Source organism: Nannospalax galili, unplaced genomic scaffold (genome assembly GCF_000622305.1).
Source record: "Nannospalax galili isolate Female #2095 unplaced genomic scaffold, S.galili_v1.0 scaffold362, whole genome shotgun sequence".
In the NCBI taxonomy this organism is placed as follows: domain Eukaryota; kingdom Metazoa; phylum Chordata; class Mammalia; order Rodentia; family Spalacidae; genus Nannospalax; species Nannospalax galili.
The window spans coordinates 2,209,455-2,235,083 of NW_008348785.1; the positions used below are offsets into that span (position 1 = coordinate 2,209,455).

General features: G+C 43.8%; 1 protein-coding gene across 1 annotated transcript in view; it reads right to left on the reverse strand.

Moving 5' to 3' along the window:
• Positions 1-25,392, reverse strand: part of Abraxas2 (abraxas 2, BRISC complex subunit) — a 34,847-nt gene extending 9,455 nt beyond the window's left edge. Inside the window, exons 1-8 of the mRNA XM_008846008.3 lie at positions 25,282-25,392; positions 21,292-21,382; positions 17,175-17,211; positions 14,351-14,417; positions 7,912-8,102; positions 5,887-6,006; positions 4,441-4,525; positions 1,730-1,844 (exon numbers count right to left, since the gene is read on the reverse strand). Coding sequence (XP_008844230.1) covers positions 1,730-1,844; positions 4,441-4,525; positions 5,887-6,006; positions 7,912-8,102; positions 14,351-14,417; positions 17,175-17,211; positions 21,292-21,382; positions 25,282-25,380 — 805 coding nt within the window. The 5' untranslated portion in view covers positions 25,381-25,392. The remainder of the gene's footprint in view (positions 1-1,729; positions 1,845-4,440; positions 4,526-5,886; positions 6,007-7,911; positions 8,103-14,350; positions 14,418-17,174; positions 17,212-21,291; positions 21,383-25,281) is intronic.
• Between the last annotated feature and the right edge of the window lie 237 nt (positions 25,393-25,629).

Sequence of the window (25,629 nt, forward strand, 5' to 3'; positions counted from 1 at the left end):
GGAACTCACTATGTAGACCAGGCTGGCCTCGAACTCACAGAGATCCACCTGCTTCTGCCTCCCAAATGGCTGGGATTAAAGGCGTGTACCACCACGCCTGGCTTATTTATTATTTTTATTTTATGTGTATGCATGTATTGCCTGTATGTGTGCAAGTGCACCCATGTCCAGAGGCCAGAAGAGGGTGTCAGTTCCACTGGAACTAGAGTTACAGATGGTTGTTAGCTACCATGTGGGTGCTGGTAACTGAACTTGGGTCCTCTACAAAAGCAACCAGTGCTCTTAACCTCTGAGCCATCTCTCCAATCCCCTTTGCAGTCTTTTATGAGACAGGTCTTCCTGTAGCCCCAGCTGGCCTGGAACTCCCTACGCAGATCAGGCTGGTCTCAAATTCACAGAGATCCGTCTGCCTCTATCTCCCAAGTGCTGGGACTAAAGGCCTGCACCACCACACCCAGCTCTGTTGTTGCTTATTTTAAGACAGGCTGCTGTCTCGCAAAGAAAAAAACAAAACAAAAGATGGGTAGCAAATATTTGTTATAACTCTGAAATTACTATATTCTTGGGCCTAACTGTCATTCTACCAATTAGTCAGTCCCGTGGCTCCATGGTGTACATGCATTCTATAGACATTTCAAGTCTTATCTGACCCTGAACACAGGACACCATCTTTATATGTGAGACAAGCCAGGTTGTAACCATTTCTTCAGTGGAAATAGATATGGTCAATATTCACAAAGATCTGCCCTAGACTCCTGGGGTCTGTTCTAACTTCTGCTTCAGTGTTTCATCTTTCATCTTCTTGTTCCAGTTTTGGAGATCTGAGGGATGCCACGAAAAACAGTTCTTTTCACTAGGAAAAACTAAGTGACAAGAGAATGTCTTCCTGCCAACATGTTAACTTGGGACTTGCTGAGTACAGAAGGGCTCAAGTCAAGCCAGAGCTATGGCCAGTTCATAGAGAGCTTGCCTACCATGCACAAAGCCTTGGCTCCAGTCCCCAGCACTGGATAAAAGTGTCGAGGTGCTAATCCCAGCACTGGGGGTGGGGTGGGGGGTATGTATAAAATTAGGAGAATCAGAGGTTCAAGGTCATCTTTGGCTACACAGGGAGTTCAAGGCCAGTCTAGACTTCATGAGACCTTTCCTCACCAAGGAGAAAAATGGATTCATGAAGCTGAGAGATGGCTCAATGGATAAGAATACTGCCTGCTCTTGCAGAGGAGCCAGGTTCAGTCCTCAGCACCCAGAGGGTGGCTAACAACTGTCTCTAGCTCCAGTTCCTAGGCTCCAATACCCTCTTCTAGCTTCTGCGAGCATTGTGCTCACATGGCATTTACACACATGCAGGCAAAACAGTCATACACATAAAATAAAAATTAAAAATTAAGATTTTAAAAATGAAAAAAAAAAAGTCTCATGTCATTTAATGGATAATTTGATATTTAAAGTAATACACAGTCTGGCCTGGGAATACAGGCCTGTAATTCTAGCTACTTTGAAGGCTGAGGCAGGAATAAAAGTTCAAGGTCTGACTGAGTAACTTAGAAAGACCATGTCTCAAAAATAAAAACAGAGAAGCTGGAGTGTAGCTCAGTGGTAGAGTACGTGCCTAGCATATGGGAAGCATATGGGAAGCCCTGTGTCCAACCCTCAGTACCTCAGTACCCCACCTCAGTAAATAAAGCCATCTCCTTGGCACTGAATGGTAAACCGCCAAGACACTTACTTCTTTCTTGCTCCTTTTCATTCTTCCTCTGAGTGATTTGTCTTCGTAGTTTGTTCACTTCTGCTTGACAAGATTCAACAACTCGCTCACTCTTCTCTACGTCTGCACACACTGCCTGAGGAAAGAACCACAAGAAAGGTCAGCTTCAAACCCAACACAAGGGGTTCCGTACAGCCAGCCTCAGTACAATCTCAGGAAAACCCCAGGTGCTTAGTGAAAAAAACCCCAAAAAGCAGACAGGTAAGGTAGAGCAGGCCAGCAAAGCAGTAGAGCAGAACTGTATTCTCTCTCCCTTTTTTTGAGACGGGACCTCCCTACGTAGCCCAAGTTGGCCTCTAACTTGAGATCCTTCCCCCTAAGCCTCCCCGGTGCTAGGATTACAGGTACATGCCACCATACTTAGATCAGGATTGTTCTGTGTGTGAACACCATGCTCATTTGAGTGTATGTGTGCACATGTGTGTACACATGTGTGTACCCAAGGTCAACCTTGGGTATCTTTCCTCAGAGTCAGATATCTATTTAAAACTAAAAAAAATTGTTTTAATTTTATCTGTGTGCGATATATACGTGTGTGGCAAATCTGTGTGCACAAAGGCCAGAGAGAACTGCAGGTTTCTCCTCTACCGTCCTCTGCGTGTCTGTGTGTAATGTTATGTTTATGTGTGTGGTGGATCCATGTGCAAAGGCCGGGAGGGGGCAGCAGGTGTTCTCCTCTACCGTCCTCTGCGTGTCTGTGTGTAATGTTATGTTTATGTGTGTGGTGGATCCATGTGCAAAGGCCGGGAGGGGGCAGCAGGTGTTCTCCTCTACCGTCCTCTGCGTGTCTGTGTGTAATGTTATGTTTATGTGTGTGGTGGATCCATGTGCAAAGGCCGGGAGGGGGCAGCAGGTGTTCTCCTCTACCGTCCTCTGCGTGTCTGTGTGTAATGTTATGTTTATGTGTGTGGTGGATCCGTGTGCAAAGGCCGGGAGGGGGCAGCAGGTGTTCTCCTCTACCGTCCTCTGCGTGTCTGTGTGTAATGTTATGTTTATGTGTGTGGTGGATCCGTGTGCAAAGGCCGGGAGGGGGCAGCAGGTGTTTTCCTCTACCACCCGCTCCCTTATTCCTTTACGTTTTTTTTTCACTCTTTTGGCCTTTTTGAGACAGTGTCTCCCTGCCCCAGCTCTCCTAGAACTCACTATGTAGACCAGGCTGGCCTTGAATGCACAGAGATCCGCCTGCGTGCACCACCACACCTGGCCTTTTTTTTTTGAGTCAGGGTCTCCCTGTAGCCCCAACTGACCTGGATCTTGCTATGCAGAGCAGGCTGCCTTGAACTCACAGATATCCACCTGCCTCTGCTTCCCGAGTGCTGGGATCAACGGCGTGTGGCACCATGCCTGGCACTTTTTTGATTTTTTTAAAGACAGAATCTCACTATGTAGCACTGGCTGGCCTGGAACTTGCTATGTAGGCCAGGCTAGCCTCATACTCACAGAGATATGACTACCTTTGTTTCACAAGTGCTAGGATTAAAGGCACACACCACCACACCTGGCTTCCTTTTCAATTTTTAATTTTTTAAAATACTTTATGTGTATGTGTGTATTTAGTATATGTATGGAAGTGCACCCATGTCGTACAATGCCCACGGAGGACAGAAAAGGCTGTCGGATCCCCTGGAACTGGAGTTACAGACAGTTATTAGCCGCCATGTGGGTGCTGGGATTCGAACCCAGCTCTTTTGCAAGAACAGTCAGTGTTCTTAACCACTGAGCCATCTCTCCAGCCCCTCAATTTTTAATCTTTATGTGTATTTGTGTATATCTGAGTGTGGGTTTGTGCTTGCAGAGGCCAAATGAGGACACTGGATCCCTGGAGCTGTTGTTACAGGCAGGTGTGAGTCACCTGACTTGGGTGCTAGGAACTGAACTCGGGTCCTCTGAAAAAGCCGTAAGCACTCCTAACCACTGAGCCATTTCTCTAGACCCTCTATTTTATCCCTTTGAGAAAAGGTCTCTTCCTCAACTCTGAGCCATTTGTTGGTCAGGCTAGCAGCCAGCAAGCACCAGTGGTCTTCTTGTCTCTGCAGTCCACTTCCCCCATTTAGATGCTGCCTCCAACTCTTCTCTAGTCTCTGGGGTCTTCTCTGCCCTAAGAGAATTCATGATGTCCTTGTTCCCTCTCGTTCTCAAAGGTAAGGTCAAAGGCTCTGCTATGCTTAAAGTATGGGAATAAACTGCTCTCAGACACATGCAGGCTGGTGAGAAGGATGTGGGAGAGTACTGCTTGCACCCAGCTCAGTATCTGGCTCTTTGGTGAGGATTCCATAAATATTTGTTGCATGAATGACTAGGAACAGATTCCGCTGCAATCCTCCCACTCAGCAAAGGGGATGGACAGGATGGGAGGAGAGCTGCATCAGGGTCAGCTTCTGGTGCTGTCTCCCTTACAACACAACTGATAGAGTCAGCTGTGTTCTTAGCAGCCTTCTAGACTCAGAATGCATTTTCCCAGAAAAAGTACTGCTGCAAATGGAGTCATAAGCATTCTACACAACAGTATCAATCCTGTAGGGTGGCAGGAGGAACTGAAGATCTGACATTTTAGCAAAGTTCATTCTGACTTCTGACCACAGTTCATCTGTCAGTTAAAAGATTATAACAAGTGAAAGTGGAATTAAAGGCTGCAATATAAAAGGAAGGAAACCAGCAAACACGTTACTTACCTGCACTTTCTCCTGAAGTGCATTATAAACCTGATAAATCGCCCTGATGTCTTTCATGACTCCATCCTTGTCAAAAAAATCAGTACTGGAAGACAGAAGAAAGATGTCATGGTTACAAATGTTGCCAGGGACAGGAGAGGCATTTTTCCTGTCGTTTCCACCATACTGTATGAAGGACTGATTCCAAGGTGACAATGTCTAAGCAGTAAAATGCCCATCTTGCTGCAGTGACAGAAGAGAAATAAAGAACACATCCCAACAACCTTAAATAGCACAGAAAGGCATATATTTTTCAGTGATTATGCTTCTCTTTTAAAAACTGAGAAAAGCCAGGCGTGGTGGCACATGCCTTTTAGTCCTAGCACTTGGGAGGCAGGGGCAGGAGGATCTCTGTGAGTTCAGGACCAGCCTGGTCTCCACAGTGAGTTCCAGGCCAACTGCAGCTACAGCTATCTCAAGAGAGACAGGTTTGAGACCGTGTCTCAAACACACCAAAACCAAAACTCAGGAAAAATGCAGCAAAAATAAATTATATTTTCAGAAAGAATAAAAAATTTTGAGCCAGGCATGATGGCTTACACCTTTAATCCCAGCACTGGGGAGGTAGAGCAGGCAGCTCTCTGAGTTTGAGGCTAGCCAGGGCTACAAAATGAGTCTTGTTTTAAATATATATTTAAAATCTCCATCTTTCCATACACATACACACACACACACACACACACACACACACATATTTTGAGGCTATACTTTCAGGCTTTCAGAGAGTCTTTATTTGTGTATGTGTGCATGTGTTTGTGAATGTGTGTAGTCTATGCATGAATGTGCATGTGTGTGTGAAGGTGCACACCCCTGTGCATGCTTGTGTGGAGGCCAGCAGTCACCATTAGGTGATGTCCTCTATCACTCTCTACCTTACTTCTGAGGCAGAGCTTCTTAGGGAACTGGGAGCTCATCATTTTGGCCATTTTGCTGGTTGACCAGTAAGCCCCCAGGATCTGCCTATCTGAGCCCCTGGTGCTGGGGTTACAGATGAGTACCGCCTCACTAGGCTTTTTCACACGGGTACTGGGGATCCAGACTCGGGTCTCATGTTTGCAAAGCAAGTATTTAATCCACAGAGCCATCTCTCCAGTCCCAGTTTTTTGGATTTTTGAGTTGGGGTCTCATCCTTAGGCCACACCGGCCTTGAACTTGTGGCAGTCCTCCCACTTCAGTCTGGAATGCTGGGAGTACAGATGAGAGTGACCAGACTCAGCTTCAGAATCATTTCTATGGTTTAGTAAGAATCAATTCTGATACATGGTGGAGGTCTGGACAATCACCTTTCTGCTTCTTCAGTTTCAGTCAAAACAACTTGACTTAACATTTCTCCTTGGACTTTGAAAACAATTAACAAAGGAAATATTGTTGACCAAAGAACAGAACTCATTTTACCTTTCAACTTACCCATGTTCTTTAATAACTTTGGCATAACTCTGGGAAGTATTTGGCACTGAAGACACTTTGTACTCTTGCTGGCTAGTGTTGCCTAGATTGGGAATAGCAAGTGATATCCTTTGATTATACCTATGGGAGAATTGAGAAGAGTGTAAAAAGCAGGTTTCTTGTTTGTTTGAGGCAGGCTCTCATTATGTAGCCCGAGCTGGCTTCAAACTCTCCATCTGCCTAGTTCTTGCTATGCTGCCTGGCTGGTGTTGAACTCACGGACTCAAATAGTCCCCTCCCTCCCCTACCGCCATGCTGTGCACACAGGTGTGTGTCACCAAACCCAGTATTAAGGCTTTTTGTTGGTGTTTTTAGTTTTGTTTTTTTTCTTGAGATAGGGTCTTACTGATGTAGTTCTGGCTAGCCTGGAACTTGCTATGTAGACCAGGTTGGCCATGAACTCACAGAGATCTACCTGCCTCTGACTCCCAAGTGCTGGGATTAAAGGCATGTGTCACCACGCCTGGCTTATATCAAGTTTTAAAAGTATTCCTTTAAGAATTGGGGTTGGAGGCTGTGGATGTGGCTCAGTTAGTAGAGTGTTTGCTTAGAATGCACAGATTCCTAGGCTCAATATCCAGAACCACATAAACCAAGCATGGTGGCACACATATAATCTCAGCATTCTTTAGGAGGCAGAGGCAGGAGGTCATCCTTGGCTACACAGCTAATTTGAGGCCAGCATGAGATACATGATATGCTGTCTCAGAAAATAAAGCAGCAGAGTGAGGAGACTCCCAAGTTCAAGACCCACCTGATCTACATAATGAATTCCAGGTCATCCGATTAAAGACTCTGTCTCAAAAACAAAAGCAGGCTGGGTGTGGTGGTGCACACCTTCAGGCCAAACACTTACTGGGAGGCAGTGACAGGAGATCTCTGTGTGAGGTCAGCTTAGTCTATATAGTTCCAGGCCAGCAGGGCTATACAGTGAGACCCTATCACTCACACACACACACACACACACACACACACACACACACACACACAGGTGAGACCCTATCACTCACACACACACACACACACACACACACACAAAACCCAAAGCAAAACAAACAAATGGGGGTTAGCAATAGGATTCTTAGCCTCTGGCACTGGTAAACTATAAGAAGGTGCCACAGAGCACCTATTTGTACAGACCACGCAGGATACAGGAGTTAGCAAGTCTCCCTTCCCTCAAAGTAGAAACTCAACTGCACACTCCCTGGGCAGAGGCCATATCCTACAGACTGCGTGTCCACTGTGACTGACAAGTGCTAAAGAAATGTCTAGGGAATAATTAATGCTATCTGACAAATGATTGCTTAACAACTATTTTCATGGATATTGACTTAATTTATTCTATTTACAGGCAGAAGATATGGTCACATAATTTTGTTTTTTTTCTTCATTTTAATAACAAGTTTGCATTGCAAAACTCTCATTAACCAGTAGGTGGACCATTTTTTACAGTTTTGTCTTTCGTTTGTATGTTCTAAAATTACAATTAGACTTTGAAAGCAATAAAACTCTACTTCTGCATGTTTTATGAAGAAGCAAATGAAGTTTCTACCTGTTTTACCTGTAAGAATCTTCCCACAAGAAGCATGTTAGCTAACGCTTGTTGATCTCTAATCCCTTTAATTCATATAAACAAGTGACAAGGAAATACATTTTCTGACTTGAAACTCTCCCCCCCCCCTCTCTCTCTCTCCATGCCTGGGCGTGTGCATGTGCATGTGGAAGCTGGAGGATGACGTCAGGTGTCTTCGCCCTGACGTTTGACTCTCTACTTTATTCTTTTCAGACAGGATCTCCCACTGAGCCTGGAGCACATCATTTCAGTCAGACCAGCGGGCCAGCGAGCCCCTGGGACCCACCTGCCTCTGTTCTCCCAGTGCTGGGGTTACAGATGCAGGCTGCCAGGGAGCCAGACGAAGGTCCTAAAGCTTGGTTTACCCAGTATCTTTCTTTTTATATACAGGCTGGCAGGACAGCTTTCTTTACCTGCGATTTGGTCTAAAGAGAACATATTCTAAAGCATGAGTGGAATTGTTGGCGGTAGAGATGAAGCTGAACAGAAGAAAGACGAGGTCTGGCACGCCGAGGATGCGTGTCAGTTGCTTGTGGATGACCTGCTCTCTGTAGGACATCTGTTGCTGTGTGTTTCGCCGGAATCTGTACCACCCAATAACTCTCTGCAATAAAACAGAAGAAATAAAGTAGTAAGAGTTGTAGGGAATCTCACTCATCTAACTCAATGTGTCCATATAAACACTTGTAAACAAATGTTCATGACAACTTTATGTTGGATAGCCCAGAAATGAAAACTACTCAGTGTCTGTCAAGTGAATAAATGGAGAGAACTGTGGTATATCACTATGCATATCCTATGCAGTCATAAAAAGAAACAAATCACTGGTATGTACACCATGAAGCAAACCAAAAATAATTATGCTCTGTCAAAGAAGTCAGCCTCAAGAGTATGGAGAAGGGTTTTCTTAAATATAAAATTCTAGAAAATGAATCTACTGTCACACAGAGCAGTTTCTTATACTTTGTGTTAAGATCCCATAGCACTGCCTAAGTGAGTGTGGGGGTCACAAAAAATTGGTAACAGTAAAAGGTTTCTCAATGTGCAAAGACCAAAAATTAATACAATATCAAATGTGTGGACTGGAGAGACAGTTCAAGAGGTAATGGCGCTTGTCATCAAGGCTGCTGACCTGAGTTTGATCTCCAGAGCCCATATGATAGGAGAGAAACAAGTCTTTCAGGTTGTCCTCTGACCATCACACATGCTCCATGGCATACAGACTTTTTTCTCCTTTCTCAATTTCACTTACATTTTCTGGAGCCAAAGCAGGGTTCTCCCAACCCTGGGTACATATACTGGCCCTCAGTTGTGTTCTTTTGGTCCTTATGATGCCAGTGAGAAGGTTGTTGTGCTTACTGCTGTTTATTTCATAGATGTTCTGATTCCAGAGATACAAATTCTCTCACAGGCTTGCCTTGTACAGACTTAGCCTAAAACCTGAGGCCTGTGGAAACTTTGTAAACACAGTATGGATTCTGATAAGATAGTACTAAGTCCCTGACTACATTGTATATGTAAAAAAAAAATACATGTGCATGTAGCATATGTGTAGCATACATGTATGCATGCTTGATATGACAGATGTGTGTATAAATGCATATGCACATGTGTGCATGTATATGTGGAGGCCTCAAGCTGAAATCAAGTATCTTCCTTGATCACTTTCTACTTTATATATTTCTCTCACTGAACCTGGAACTCACTGTTTTGGCTAATGGCTAGTCAGATTGCTCTGAGATCTTGTCTCCACTCCTATTGCTCCTACAGGCAGGCTGTCATGCCTACTTAACTTTTATGTGGGTTCTAGGAGTCCAAACTTGTGCCCTTACACTTGCAAGGTAAGTACTTTACCCACTGAGCCTTTTCTCCAGCGCAACGTGGGATTAAAAAAATTTATGTATGTATGTATGTATGTATGTATGTATGTATGTATGTATGTATGTATTTTTGGTCTTTTTGAAACAGGGTCTCCCTGTAGCCCTAGCTGGCCTGGAACTCACTATATACACCAGGCTGGCCTCCAAGTCCTAGAGATCTGCTTACCTCTGCCTCCCAAGTGCTGGGACTAAAGGCATGCACCACCATGCCTGGCTTATTTATGTGTGTGAATATATTGCCTGCATGTATGTAAGTGCACCCATGTCATGCAATGCCCATGGAGGTCAGAAGAGGGTGTCGGATCCCCTGGAACTGGACTTACAGATGGTTGTTAGCTGCCATGTGGGTGCTGGGAACTGAACCTGGATCCTCTGCAAGAGCAGCCAGTGCTCTTAACTGCTGAGCCATCTCTCCAGCCCCATATAGGATTTTTTATATCAAAAACATTCACTCCATCTAAATTGTAATATTCAAAGCAGACCTTTGTAGGTAACACACTCTTCTGAGGTGAAGGCATAAGTGTGCTCCTTTCTGGGGAAGGGAGGACCCAAACTAGAATAAACTATAAATATCTTTGTCATCTAAGTATCAGCTCTGCTTTTGAACTAAAAAAAAAAAAAAAAAAAAAAAAAAAAAAAAAAAAAAAAAAAAAAAAAAAAATCTTTGAAAAAAAATCTTTACAGACTTTCTTCCAAATGCTTTTCTGTGCACTTGAACTCTTCATTCAGACTAACTGGGCTCAGGCTGTATCTAATATTGCTTTCTCCTGGCACAGCTCAATAGTAGGGTGCTAGAACACATGAAGCCCAGGTTTAATGTAACACTAAAAAAACAAACAGGGGCAGTCAAGATGGCTCAGTGGGTAAAGTCTGAGGACCTACTCGATTCCTGGAACCCACTTCAGAAAAGAGAACTGACTCCCACAAGTTGTCTTCTGACCTCTACCAATGTGCTGTGGTACACATATACCCAAACACACACAAATAATAAATAAATGTAATAAAACAAACAGTAAAGTCAGATGTGGTGGCACACACCTTTAATCCTAGCACTCGGGAGACAGAGCCAGGAGGACCTCTGTGATTTCGAGGCCAGCCTGGTCCACATAGTGAGCTCAAGGCCAGCCTGGTCCACATAGTGAGTTCTTTTTTCTTTCACTTACTCCCTGCTGATGGACATATAGATTGCTTTAAAAAAAAATCACGAAGCAACAAACATCCTTGTACCTGGGATCAAAAGGCTAGACTTTACCATAAGCTTCATTCAATGAGTAATTGCTGGGATCTTAAGCAAATTGCTTGAGTAGCTTAAAGTGTCATATGAGTGATCTGTCTCATAGGCTGTTGCAGTAATAGATGTGTCAGTATATGGCAAGAACTTAGAACACAGCCTGGCAGAGTGAAAATGTTCAATAATTCCAGCTTTTCATATAATTCTTCTCTTGGGCCAGATTTCTAGAGCTGAGGCTGAGTACTCAAAACTGCTGTTTTTCAGAGCAAACTGCTCTTCTTGGGGGTGGAAATGCAGCTCAGTTGGTAGAATGGTTGTCTAGCATGCTTGAAACTCTGGGTTAAATCCCCACAACTGCATAAACTAGGTGTAGTGACACATGCCTGTATTCCCAGCATTTGGACTGTTGAGAGAGGAAGATTAGAAGTTCCAGGCCACCCTTGACTACACAGGAGTTCCAAGTCAGCCTGGGTTACATGACAAACAAAACCAAAACCAAAAAGCAAACAAACAAAAGTATGCCCTACCAAATGTCTACAAGAATTTCCACTCACCGACCACTGCTTCCCTGCTCCCCACCACCTTATCAGTTGAGGATTTCCAGTCTTTCTAACCCACTTTGCCAATGTCATGGGCTAAAGAATGGCATCTCACTGCTTCAATTTGTATTTTCAGGTTAAAGTGGAATATCTTTTCATTTGTTTCTTGGCTGTTTGTAGACATCTTTTAAAATTTTGGGAACTGCTGTTCTTTTTCTTTTTTCCTTCTTTTCTCTCCCCCTTTTTAAGTGGGGGAACATGGGATGGCACAGTAGATCAAGGTACTTGCTTTGAAAGCCTGGCAACCTGAACTCTGGAAAGAGGAAAAGATGGATGGAAACTGACTCCACAGACTTGTGCTCTGACCACCACACGCCATCATAAATATATCATACATCATAAATATATCCCCACAGACAAATTTTTAAAATTTTGAAAATAAACTGTGTGCATGCACTTGTATGTATTATTGGGGGGGGGCATAATTGCCATGTGTGCTGTGGGAGGTGCTGTTGTGCCCAGCTTTTATGTAGGTCCTGGGGATCCAAACTCAGATCCTCATGTTTGTGCAGCAAGCACTTAATCCACTGAGCTCTCTTCCCAGTCCTTTCTGGTTTAGATAGCTTTTAAATGTGTGTGTGTGTCCTGTATATGCAGGTGAAGGTGGAGGCCAGATGAGGGCATCAAATTCTCTGGAGCTGGAGTTACAGAGAAGTGTGAACCCCTTGACATTGGGTGCTGGGAACCAAATTTGAATCCTCTGGAAGAATATGTGTTTAACCACTCAGCCATCTCTATAGATTCCCTCTTTCAGCTGTTAGTTTTGTTTTCTTTTTGAGATAGTCTTAGTAGCTCTGGATGGCCTGAAACTGACACATAGACCAGCCTAGTCTTGAACACACAGAAATCCCCCTCCCTCTGCCCCCTGAGTGCTAGGATCAAAGGCATACACCACCACACCTGGCCAATTTAGTTTTTAAAAAATATTTTATGGGGTTGGAGAGATGGCTCAGCAGTTAAGAACACTGACTGCTCTTGCAGAGGACCTGGGGTTGATTCCCAGCACCGACGTGGAGGCTACGAGCCATCCTTAACTCCAGTTCCAGAGGAATCTGAAGCCCTCTTCTGACCTCCACGGCATTGCATGAGATGGGTGCACTCACATACATACAGGCAATACACTCATACACATAAAATAAAAATAATAAATAAAATATTTAAAAAATATTTTATTTGGGTCTGGAGAGATGGCTTAGTGGTTAAGAACACTGGTTGTTCTTGCAGAAGACCCAGGTTCAAATCTCAGAACCCACATGGCAGCTAACAACTGTCCTAATCCCCATTCTAGGGGATCCAACAGCCTCTTTTGTCCTCCGCAGGCATTGCATGAGAGGCAGGTGGATCTCTGTGAGTACCAGGCCAGCTGGAGCTATAGGGAGACCCTGTCCTAAAAAGACAACACACACAAAAAATTTTTAATTATTTTAAAAAAATTTATTTTTGTACATGCATGTATATCTGTGTATGTGTGTATTCTACATGTATGCAAGTGCCCATAGAAGCCAGATGAGCATCTCATCCCTTGGGTCTAGAAATATAGGCTGTTATGAGTCACTCAGTGTAGGTCCTGGGAACTAAATTTAGGTCCCCTGGAAGAGTAGCAAGCACTCTTAACCACTGAGCTCTCTCTCCAGCCCCTACTTTTATTTATTTATTTTTTTGGACAGGATCTCATGTGGCCCGTGGTAGCCTTAAATATGTAATCAAAGATGACCTTGAACTTCTCTTTCTCCAACTTCCATTTCCCATGTGTTAAGCTTCTAGGCCTGTAGGCATGTGCCACTATACCTCAGCACAACTTCCATTTCTCAGAAGTATTTTCTTGATTATAAAAATCAATGCACATGCCGAGCATGGTGGTGCATGCCTTTAGTCCCAGTACTTGGGAGGCAGAGGCAGGCAGATCTCTGTGAGTTCAAGGCCAGCCTGGTCTATATAGCGAGTTCCAGGCCAGCTGGGGCTACAGCTGTCTCAAAAAACAAAAGAAAAAAACCAATGCACATTTATGAGGTTCCACTATAGCTACAGCAATTATAAGCTGCTAGGGAGGAGGGGAAGTCATTTTCTTCCAGGATGTGACCACTGAAAGGTTGCCCATGTGCACACAGGCAGAAATAACTGGACTTAGTGGGTTAAAAAAAAAAGGAACTGTGGAGATGGCTCAGGACTTAAGAGAACTTGTTGCTCTTCCAGAGCACCCGAATTCAATTCCCAGCAACCATACTGGGTGGCTCACAGCCACTCTAGCTTCTAGGGGATCTGATGCTTCCAACCTCCGTGTGCATATACCCACACACAGATCACACATATACACATAACTAAAAATAAAAATAAAATCTTAAAAAAAAAATTTAAAAGGCAGGCATCGTGGCACACGCCTTTAATTCCAGCACTTGGGAGGTAGAAGCAGGTGGCTCTCTATGAGTTCAAGGCCAGCCTGGTCTACATAGTGAGCTCCAGGGCAGCTGGAGTTAGAGGGAGACCTCAAAAGATTAATAAAAATAAATTACTAGGTAGACTTGAATGTAGGAGGGGCACATGTTTGGAGGTGGGGGTCTTGGAGAGTAGGAAGGGGGAGGAGGAGGGGCAGTTGGGAGTGGATATGATCAAAACGCATTGTATATATGGCATGAAACTGTCAAAAACAAAATGACTTCTCAAATTGGCAGAAGCAGGCAGATCTCTGTGAGCTCAAGCCCAGCCTGGTCTACACAGCAAGTCCTAGGTCAGCAGGGGCTACAGGGAGACCCTGTCTCAAAAAGACCAAAAAAAAAAAGATTTCTCAAATCATAAAGAATGAACCATCCAGAGTCAATTTTCTGGATTAAACTTCATTTTTTCTTCCAGTTTTCACCTAAATGGGTTCACACTATAAATATCTAACATTTTCCCTATTGATATGGTGTAAATACTGTCCCACATTTGTAATTTACCTTTAAAACCTACTTAACAGGGTTAGAAGTGTAGTTCAGGGTTAGCATTTGCCTATATGCAAAGCCTGGGTTCAATCCCCAGCACCAAAAAGAAATCTACGCAACACAGCACTGTTAGCATGAGATCCCCGTTCCAGCTTACTGCTCTTCAGTTTGAGCCGAGACAAGGGACTATCTCCAAATCAGACTGAGCAACAAAGAGAACATACCTTTCTCCGATCTTTAAGAATTCGGTCCAAACTCTCTTCATTAACTTTGCTTGCATAGTCATAAAAACTGTTTTTTTAAAGAAGAAAAAAAATTATTAAAATCCTACAGACATGCTTAACCACAGGCATCTATAGAGTATATAACAGCTTCTAGACAAAGGCACAAAGAAATCAGTCCAAGTGCTTTCTTCATAGGAAGTTATACTTTGTATCAAACACTACTCAAAAGATATTCTTTCCATGTGTGGGAAGGAATCAAGTAATTACAAAACGTGCAGCTTCAAAGGCTTAGAATTCTTTGTTTCTAAGTATCAATTACTCATGAGAAAAGGACAACAGCAGCTTATATGAGAAATAAAGACGGGAAATGAACATCTGTGGAAGGCTTATTAGACCTTCCCTGCTTGCCTTCTCCCATGATTTCACATCATTCTGATTTCAGTGCCTTGGTAATGCTCAGCCCAACAATTCAACAAGTTTTATTCCTTTCTTTTTTTTGGGGGGGGCGGTCTTTTTGAGACAGGGTCTCCCTGTAGCTTCAGCTGCCTGAAACTCATTCTGTAGACCAGGCTGGCCTCAGACTCACAGAGGATCTGCCTGCCTCTGCTGGGATTAAAGGCATGTGCCACCATGCCCCGCTGTATTCCTATTTTTATGGAAACAGATAGCAAAGTTTACTGACTTGCCAAAATTACAGTAGACAAAGAGCTGAGATTTGAAGTCAAGTCTGACTAGCTTCAAACAATGTGCTTACCACCAAAATAGACGAATGTGACCAGCCCAGATGTACTGATGTGTGTATGGACCCTTCCTATCTCTGGGCATGGTCTTAAGAATACCATCCTTCTAGCCAGGCGTGGTGGCGCACGCCTGTAGTCCCAGCACTTGGGAGGCAGAGGCAGGCGGATCTCTGTGAGTTCAAGGCCAGCCTGGTCTACATAGTGAGTTCCAGGACAGCTGGGGCTACAGGGAGACCCTGTCTCAAAGAGACAAAAAAGAAAAAAAGAGAAGTTTGGCATGATTTCCAAGACATCTGAGTCAGATCTAGTTCTGGATCTCCTGCACTGACAGTGCTGAAGGATTCCTTCAGCAGGGTGTGGCATGCCCACGGAAGCTCTGACAGTCAGGCCCAGAACAGGCACATCCAAACCAGACAGAGGCAATGTGTGGACCAAGGCCTGATAATCTTTCTGGATGAACCCATGGGTGCTTGTCTGGCTTCCCCACTCCTCTTTCAGTTACATGGAAATGGAAAGACACAATGCTCTTGGTTACTCTGTGGCTCTGTTTAGCCATCTTGCATGAGGACAAAGCCAGTAGGGTGTGTGTGGGGATGAATCTAAGTCCCAGGGCTGCCTGGGTATTTGCAGAAGCATCAGAGTAAAGGCTCAAAGAGAAAAACAGCAGGAAGAACCAGGCAAAGGGCCTGACAGGGATGAAGGGGAGATGCGTTAATCAAGAACTGAAGAGAAGCCAGGCATGGTTAACACACCTGAATCCCAGCCCTGGAGAGGCAGAGGCAAGAGGATCTCTGCGAGTTCAAGGCAGCCTAGTCTACAGGGCCAGCCAGTGATACATAATAAGACTCTGTCTCAAACAAAACAAAATCACGGAAGAGTCCTTATGTGAGCACACGGGAAGGAAAGCACTGGCTTCTGGGAAGGAGATAAAAGTAGGGCCTCAGGGAGTTTTCAGAAATACATAAAGGAGCCCTCAGATGGAAGAGAGGACTGGGATATAGTTCAAGGGTAGTAGAGGGCTTGCTTGGCATGTGCAAGACCCTATGTTCAATCACGACAGCAATAGAACTGGCAGAGTGATGGGTGGTGGTTAGGAGAAATCTACTTTCCCTCACTGCTCTCACTGCAGACATCACTCTCTTGTTGCTTTTTTCCTCTGAAGGCTTCTGTTCTCAGTGATCATAATATAGAACTTCTATATATCAACACAGAAAGAACATTTTATATTCCTTTTCCTTTAAAAGAATTTTTTGTGTATGTGTGTGAGTCTGAGTGAGTATATATATATACCACATGTGTGCAGGAGCCCAAGGAGCCAGAAGAGGGCATCAGATCCCCTGGAACTAGAGATACAGGCAGTTGTGAGCTGCCTGACATGGGTGCTGGGAAATGAACCTGGGTCCTCTGCAAGAGCAGAAAGTGCTCTTAACCCCTGAGCCATCTCTCTGGCCCCTCCTTTTTCCTTTTTCAGACATTCTGCCACATTGCTCTGGTTGTCTTGAACACCTGTCTTCAGGTGGTCATCCTGCTTCAGCTTCCTACACAGTGGGGACTACAGGCATAAACCAGTGTTCCCAGCTTCTTTGGTTAAAACTGACCACTCAACTTTTTTTTTCTTCAAACCAATCAAATTGTTTTATCTCTATGTGATCCTTGATTAACTTTCTTTTCTATGTAAGGAATGTTTACAGGGAGGCAGAGGGGAAAGTTAGATTCTAAATCCCACGGGCCATGATCTACATGTGCGTTCTCCCCATCTCCCACTCAAACACGGTCCTATGCATATAGTTAGCATTCAATGAATAAGATTTTGGAGCCAAGTGTGGTAGTGCACTTGGGAGGCAGAGGCAAGGAAGACTGTGAGTTCAAGGCCACCCTGGGCTACAGAGCAAGATCCTTTCTCAAAAACAAAACAAAGAAAAAATAAATTAAAAAAAAACCCTAAAAGTCAGAAAAAAAAATTTAAATAGATTTGGGGTGTCCTTAATTATACTTATGACATAATCAGTTAGAGGCCTAAATTCATAAGTTCTAATCAGTTTTTTTCAGTGAGGACTGAAACTACAGAAAAGCAAGTTGCTTACCTAAAAAGTTTTGAACAGGGCTGATGGTTATGGATTTCTGTAACCAGAAAGAGGAGTACAACTCAGTTAATCATGTTAGACAGAGGCAACTATAAAATAGGTCAAGATTTTAAAACCCAAATTTCAAAGACTCAAGCTAGTTTAGTACACAGGTGCTGTGCACTCCAGAGACCACAGCAGTGCTATTTCCCATTACACCCAGGGACCCAGTCTCAGAACAAAGCAGGCTGGAGAGTACAAGCTCTGCTTCCATTTGTCCCTGTATGATGAGCACCGTCTGAGAGTTTTTTATTCAGGAATGCTCAGCTATTGTGTGCCTTACTCAATCTTACCTATGTAACAAAGCTTCATAGGAAAAAGTAACCACTGACTGGAAGCATTTAATCAAATAGGATAAAAGCTGTAAGGACAGCTTTGGGAGAGAAGAGTCTTAGCCATCCTACCATCAATAACCAGCTAACAACTCCTGACAACTCAGGCCAGGTGTTTGGAATTCTAGAAGTCTATTAACTCTTTCAAAGACAGTTGGTATTGAGGGAAACAGTCATTTATAAGGCAGATCCTAACGGCTTCTGAAAAGATGCTGTGATTAGGCAGAATGAACAATTTCTTCAAGCTCATCAGGGGGTTATGGGCTGGTTTCTTTATAAGACCATGAAACTAATTGACCATTCAATTCTATTTATCACATTCTCCCAGAGTGACTCATCACCTACTGTTTAAAAAGCTGCAGCGTCAGAGTTTTAGACTTTAATTTTACTTCAATTAAAATGAAACCAGAGCCTTCAAGGACAGAGCTATTCTCATTAGCTTCTGTGTTTGTGTGAATGCTGCCGAAACACACGTACAATTGAAAAACTTCCATAGGAAAAATGAGTTTGTTTGGCTAGCTGTGACCCTGATACAGTGATGCAAATGAAAAAACCTTCTCTAGAAAATTTCCTCCTTTTGACACTAACCGAACATGCGTAGGAAAAATACTACCTAGGATGCAGGAAAAAGGAAAAACTCATCTTCTAGGCTCAAGGAAACACCATTCCATTTACTGAAAGCCCTGGAGTAAGTTCTGAGCTCTGAATACACAGTCTCCTCAAGCTGTCCAACAGTTCCCTTTGTAATTTACAAGAGAGATTAGAGGTGCACTGAGCCATGCTCTAGGGATGCACCTCAAGGGCATGCCTAGCATGGGTGAGACCCCGGGTCTGATCCCCAGCACTCCAAAAATACATACATCAACAGCTAGAATTTGCAGGGGCAGTACAATTTTTGCTGACGTGTAACAATCTGGCAGTTTATTCTTTTTTTTTTTAATCTATTGTGTGTGTGTTTATGTGTGTGTGTGTGTACCAGCAGGCATGTGAAGGTCAGAGGACAATTCAGTCTCTCCTTCTACCATGTGGGTCCTGGGATTGATCTCAGGACATCAGACTTGGTGGCAGACAGCTTTACCTTCTGGGCCGTGTCATTAGCCCTCCATCTGTCAATTTAACCTTTATTTACTAGATTAATTTTGGAAACCCAGGTGCAAATAATAAATAACTACATACACAGACATCTTATGAAACACAATTTCATTATTTCACATTTTAATGTTTTTACATTAATTATTTGTGTGTATGTGAGAGAGCTCATGTCATGGCATATATGTTGAGTTTGGAGTTCAGGAATTGGTTCTTTCCTTCTATCATGTATGATTTGCAGGGACTGAACTCAGGGCTTGGCAACAAGCACCCTTAACCATATGGCCATCCTGCCAGCCCATTCTTTAGGATTTTAAAAAGTTAAGCAAAACCCCAAGGCCCTCAATGAAAGGCCCTGCACAGAAAACAAGTCTTTAAGCAGCAGGGCAGGGCTGTGGTGGGTGGCTTTCATGCCTTGATTTACAGCTGGTACAGTCCTACCTCCACCTCAGTCCTCATCCTTGTCCCTGTTCCTGTACTAGAAGGTTATCAGCACAGTCTTAAGCCGACAATCTGGCCCCCATGTGACCAAACTTACACCACTCTGCTTCACTTCTCATCTGTTAGGTCATGCAGAAACAGGGCAGACTCTCCACATGTTTTATGCAGCCCTTGCTCAGTGCCTTCACAAATACACAGGCCGCTGGCTCCATAAATGTCCTTCCTGATGTCCCCAGTACTCGTTGTCCCTGACTTCAGACAGAAGATTTTATTTCTTACAGCTTTGTCTTATGCTGTCTGGTATTTCTGTGTGCTTGTCCTATCTTTCCCATTGTTCTGGAAGGCAGAAATGCATCTGGGTATTCCCTTCTCTGTCCAGCTTAGGCCTCAATCACAGAAGGTCTTCAACAGGGCTGGTGAGATGGCTTACTAGGTAAAGATGCTTGCCAAGTAAGCCTGGCAACTTGCCTTTGATCCTCAGAATCCATTAAAAGTTGGAGGCCTCCCCTGACCTTGGTTTGCCACCTTTATCCCACCCCTGCCAATCATGTACACACACACACACACAGAATACAAATTTTAAAAAGAGAGGTTCTTCAAGCTGGTGGTACACACCTTTAATCCCAGCAATCGGGAGGCAGAGAGGCAGGTGGATCTCTGTGAGTTCAAGGCCAGCCTGGTCTACATAGTGAGTTCCAGGCCAGCTGGGACTACAGGGAGACCCTGCCTCAAAAAGACTAAAGAGGTTCTTCAATATATGTTTGCTGCTTAAATGAAACATTCCTTGTCTTATTTTGCTTATCAGGACTACTGTTTGGTGATCTGTTCAAGGTACACCTGAAAGGACTATGCTACTTATCAAAAGGAAGCCGAACCAAAGGGAGGGGACACATCTATGAACACTCCTTCCTCTGTTCCAGCACCTCCCCCAGAGTGACTGGCTCATCCCATGGAGTCTTGTGGAGGTTCAGCAAGTTATCTGTTATGAACAAGTAGAACCATCTTTGCCAGGTCCCTCTAGGAAGGATCAAGACAACACAGCCATTCAGTATAGCATGAGGTGAAATTAGCAATGGGAACAGCCTGATCATCAAGCTTCAGAGGAGACTATCAAGTAGTCACATACTGATTCAGTAAAAGTCAGACCAGTTGCTGGGTTATGGTCACTTTAGAGAAGACACACACTTACACTGCAAGTTTGCATTGACATAACACCTTACATCATTTGTGTGATATCTGTGTCCATATATGCACATGTGAGTATAGTGCCCATGGAGGCCAGAAGGCATTGGATGCCCTGGAGCTGGAGTTGCAGGTGGCTGTTAGTTACCTGACCTGACCTGGATGCTGGAAACCAAATTTGGGTTCTCTGAAAGAGTAGCAAGCACTCTTAACTGCTGGGCCATCGCTCCAGCTCCTTGTATCATTTATTTATTTTTTAATTACATTTATTTGTGTGTGTCACAGTGCACACAAGGTCAGAGGACAACTATGGGGAGTTGGATCTCTCCTTGCCCCATGTGGGTCTCAGAGATTGATCCAATTCAGGTCATCTGGCTTGGAGCTAAGTGCCTTTATCCACTGAGTCATCTCATCAGTCCTCATCTCATTTATTAGTGCCATAATTTTAGTTTCTGTGCATTCTTTTAATACTTTATTTAGTTTTGAGACAAAGTCTTAAGTATTCTAGACTTGTTTCAAACTTGCCATCTAGTTTGAACTCCTGATCCTCGTTCCTCCTCCTCCAGAGTGCACACATTAGAGGTGTGTCACCATACCTGGCTCTGTGCCACTCTGGGGATTGAAGCCAGAATTTCGTGCATGCTAGGCAAGGGCTGTACCAACTGAGCTACATCTCCAGTTTCCTTTTTTTAAAACAATTTTATTTATTATTTTTATTTTATGTGTATGCGTGTATTGCCTGCATGTAGGTAAGTGCACCCGTGTCATGCAATGCCCACGGAGGTGAGAAGAGGCTGTAGGATCCCCTGGGACTGGAGTTATGGACAGTTGTTAGCTGCCATGTGGGTGTGGGATTCGAACCCAGGTCTTCTGCAAGAATAACCAGTGTTCTTAACCGCTGAGCCATCTCTCCAGCCCCTCCAGTTCCCTTTTAATACTTTAAATTAAAATCAGTTTAGACCCAAAGCACAAAACAAAAATAGTAAATATACATTAAAAAGAAAGGATATTTCTAAGGTCAATGACCAACTCACCAACTACTTGCAGAAATTCTGTGTTGCTGATTTGTGAGTCACTAATGCTAAAAGTTTCCTCTTGTCTTACCTCTCCCAGCAAAAATCCTTCCTAAAAGTAACAAAAGAAAACAGTTTCACTAAAATTAAGAGGAATTATTTTATAATAATTTTAATAATGATCCAAATAAGCTTGACATGTACACTACTATGCTATAAACCAATAAGTAGACTAAAGCAATCTGAAGTACATCTATTAATTGATTGTATAGGGAAAAAGTTTCCATAACAAGACATTATTCTAGTCAAGTCCAAATAAGCTTGACATATACACTACTATGCTATAAACCAATAAGTAGACTAAAGCAATCTGAAGTACATCTATTAATTGATTGTATAGGGAAAAAGTTTCCATAACAAGACATTATTCTAGTCAAGTCTTCCTTGTTTCTAAGTGAACTCATTACCTAAATCCTAATAAATCTCACAACATGTTAAAAAAAAAAAAAACCCAGGAAACAGAAAGAGCTCAAGGTTGTTTCCTTGAAACTGCATGTAATTTATTTCACTGCTTAACCTCTTCCCTCACTATTGATGAAAAGATAAAGACAATGATAATTAAGTGGTCTGGAGTAGGCTGGCATAAAAAATTGGGATTTCAGCCAATGCATTTGCTATCATCCACATGAAATTTTTCCTTTAATAAATGCAGAAGCTTATTTATACTTGTGGAGAACATCTGTCACCATAATCAATATGGGATTACTTTGCAATTGTTTAAGCACTTGCTGCCATACTCAGAACAAGCATGGCTGCTTGAAAAAGACCCTGAGTGTTAAAATAACCCTCCTCCAGAACTGATAAGCTGCCCTGGGTCTCCATCCCTGGACACCCACAGGGCTGACTCCCTCCCTTTGCTCAGTCTTTGCTCAAATGGTACCTCATTAAGAGGCTTTGCCTGACTAACAATGGGAAATAACATCTGCTAGCACCCTGTCCCCTACACCCTGCTTTGTCCTCTCACTATCTGCCATATTACAGATTTATGGAAATAATAAATGCCAACCCCAGCTAAAAGCTCGAGAGCAGGTCCTTCCTACCTATTCATATTGCTGCACTTAGCAAATAGGTGTTTGCCAAATATTGGTCGCATAAATTTGTTGAACCAATGCCTTGTTCTACACACTCTTCAACTCTATGCCAATCCATCAAACCAGTCACAGATGCTTTCTAGTTTAAAAAACATTTTCAAGCCGGGTGTGGTGGCGCACGCTTTTAATCCCAGCACTTGGGAGGCAGAGGTAGGTGGATCTCTGAGTTCAAGGCCAGACTGGTCTATATAGTGAGTTCCAGGACAGCTGGGGCTACAAGGAGACCCTGCCTCAAAAAGATAAAAAAAAAAAATTTTTTTTTCAGTTGCAGTGTACATCTGCAGGTGAGGGAGAAAGAAATGCTTTCTGGACTCACTTTGTATTTGGATGAGGGACTGTCTGCTAGGCGTGTAGTTCAGTATAGACAGCATGCTGAGGGGGCTGCAGAGATGGCTTAGTGGTTAAGAGCACTGACTGCTCTTACAGAGAACCCGGGTTCAATTCCCAGCACCCACATGACAGCTACGAACCGCCCTTAACTCCAGTTCCAGGGGAATCTGAAGCCCTCTTCTGACCTCCGCAGCACTGCACAACACGGGTGTACTCACATACACTCATACACATAAAATAAAAAAATAATAAAAAAATTAAAAAAAAAAAAGAAAGATTGCTGGGATGGGTAAGGATCTGGGTTTGATCTCTGGCACTGTCAACAATCCCAAAAGAGGTAAGGGCGTATCCTAAGCTCCCCAATTACCACATTCAGAGTGTTCTTTAATTCTGAGTAATATACAGATTTCCTTTACCAAGAAATTCTTGGCAATTCTTGGCTGGGGATGTGGCCCAGTACTGCAGAGAAAAAGAAAGACTTCTCTCAGACCCAAAGAGTTGTTTATGACTACTGCTTCAAGAAACACTAACTAAATAAATTTGTCTTATTAGTTATGATTTCTCATTACAAAAGCAGCAAAAATTTTTAGAACTTAGAACTTTAATTCCTTAACAACTTAGCTATTGAGTTATGTTTTACAGACTAGGGTTCTCAGAATTAGCAGAAATATATACAGCACCCAGTCAAATGGGAATTTTGGATAAAATGCATAAAATTATTTACCTGAAATTCAAATTTAACTGTGTTCTGTATTTTCCTAGTAACCGTAATAGTCCTCAGCATGAGAAACAATGATAGAACTTGACACAGTGACATTAAAACATTCTAAAGCTAAGTGTGAATGTTTATCTACTGGTTTGGGTAATCTGAGTAATAGTAACATTATAGCAGGAGCAGGCAAAGCACAAGCCCAACCTGTTACCCCACTGCCTGCAAGGTAAGTATGGTTTCTATATTTTCAAATGGTTACAAAAATAAAATTAAAAATAAGACTATTTCATGACTCTTAAAAATATGACACTCATAGCCAGGAGCGGTGGTGCACACCTGTAGTCCCAGCACTTGGGAGGCAGAGGCAGGCAGATCTCTGTGAGTTCAAGGCCAGCCTAGTCTTCATAGTGAGTTCCAGTCTAGCTGGGGCTATAGGGAGACCCTGCCTCAAAAAGACAAAAAAATAAAATAAAAAATAAATAAATTACAGTCAAAACAGTCACTTCACTTGTTCAAAGTCTACAGCTGTTTTCTCCTTACAACACAAGAACTGAATAGCTGTCTCGGCAACAAACCAACAAAACAATTAGTAACAACCTAGGTAACAAGACTACTGCCTTTTGTAGAAAGACTATTTTCAACAGGTAGTTCCTCAACTTTAAAATAATCTTGTCTTAAACATAAACTATGATATTACCAGGTACTCTCTAAAAAAGAATAAAAATAGACACACCACACTGCCCATAATTGTAGTGTGAACACTGGACGCATCACAGACCGCTTACATTATTCAATAGCTGGCTCCAATAGCAAACGCCAATGTTCAGAGTTGCCTCTGGAACACCTACGCCGTATATATTCCTATCAGTCATCAACATTGAAGAGATGAAAAGAACAGTAAGGTCATTCCATTCAATACACTAACGGCATCACCTCTCAGAAGCTGTCTTTATTAATGGAAGTGAAAACGGCTGACATCAAACCAAACTCAACCCCTCCTCCAGCTATCCTTTTGCTTTGTAACGTCAACCACAAAAAGCTCACACTCTCATTTAATGAGTTTGAACCATTCACTAATAACATCACTTAAAATAACCTCCCAATATAGTGGGCAAAGTAAATATCTTCTTTAAAAATATCTAGTTTAACAAAGAATTTCCAGCCAGAGATCAGTGACATTAAAAGGCAATTCGCAAAATAAAAATATCGAAAGAGCGGCTTAGCTCGCCCTCTGGGCTCCACATTGTGCATTTCTGATCATTCATACGTCGTCTGTCACTTCCCTATTTCAGTAAGACTAGTTCCGTGGTCTTAGAACATTTGCTGAGGAACTGAACGTGCAACTTCAAGGAAATGCAGAGACCCTGCACCACACTCCTATTCACCAGGTGAAGAAAACACAACCCTGTCTACCAAGTATGGACAGTGCCAGACGTGGCTTCTCGAGGCACCCAGGACCCACCCCTGAGGCCTGTGGCCGGGACTCGTTCCTCTCCTTCCCGAGCCTGGGCGCCCCTCGGAAATCGCAGCGAGGGCGGGCACCAGGTTCAGAGGCGACTCCTGACACTGCGCGGGGCGGGCAGGGCCGGTCAGCCGGACCCAGGACAACCGACCAGAGGCCAGCGGAAGGCAAAGAGCGCCCGGCCAGGGGCCCGCGGAGCGCAGCGGCTCGGGTGGCAGCCGCCTGGGTCACCCGCTCACCGGGCCGGTCCCAGAGCCCAGCGCCCGGCCGCCCAAGCTCCCCGCGAGGCCGCAGGCGCTGCCGGGAAGAGGCGGCGGAAAGACCCGGGCGGCCGCGGCACGGGTCCCGGCACCTACGTGATCCGCGTTGCTGTTGGCACTGTGGAAACACACGGCGCTGAAGGTGTAGCCCGAAATGGAAGCCGCCATGATGGAAATCTCCAACTCCCCCATCATGCCCCGCGGAGGGCTCACAGCCTTCCGGCCGCTCCGCCGCTGGGCGTCCTGGGAAATGTAGTCTCTGGCTGTCTCCGCCGCTGCCGGGAATTCGGGAGGTGGGTGGACTGAGCGCTCCGGGAGGAAGGAAAACTTTTAAGGGTCCTGATCAAAAAGATCTAGCACTGTCTGTTCCGCGTGGGTCTGGCACCCAGCCTTGGACGGCGCCTTGTCTCTACAGCCCTTGATATAATCCACTTTGTCCATTCT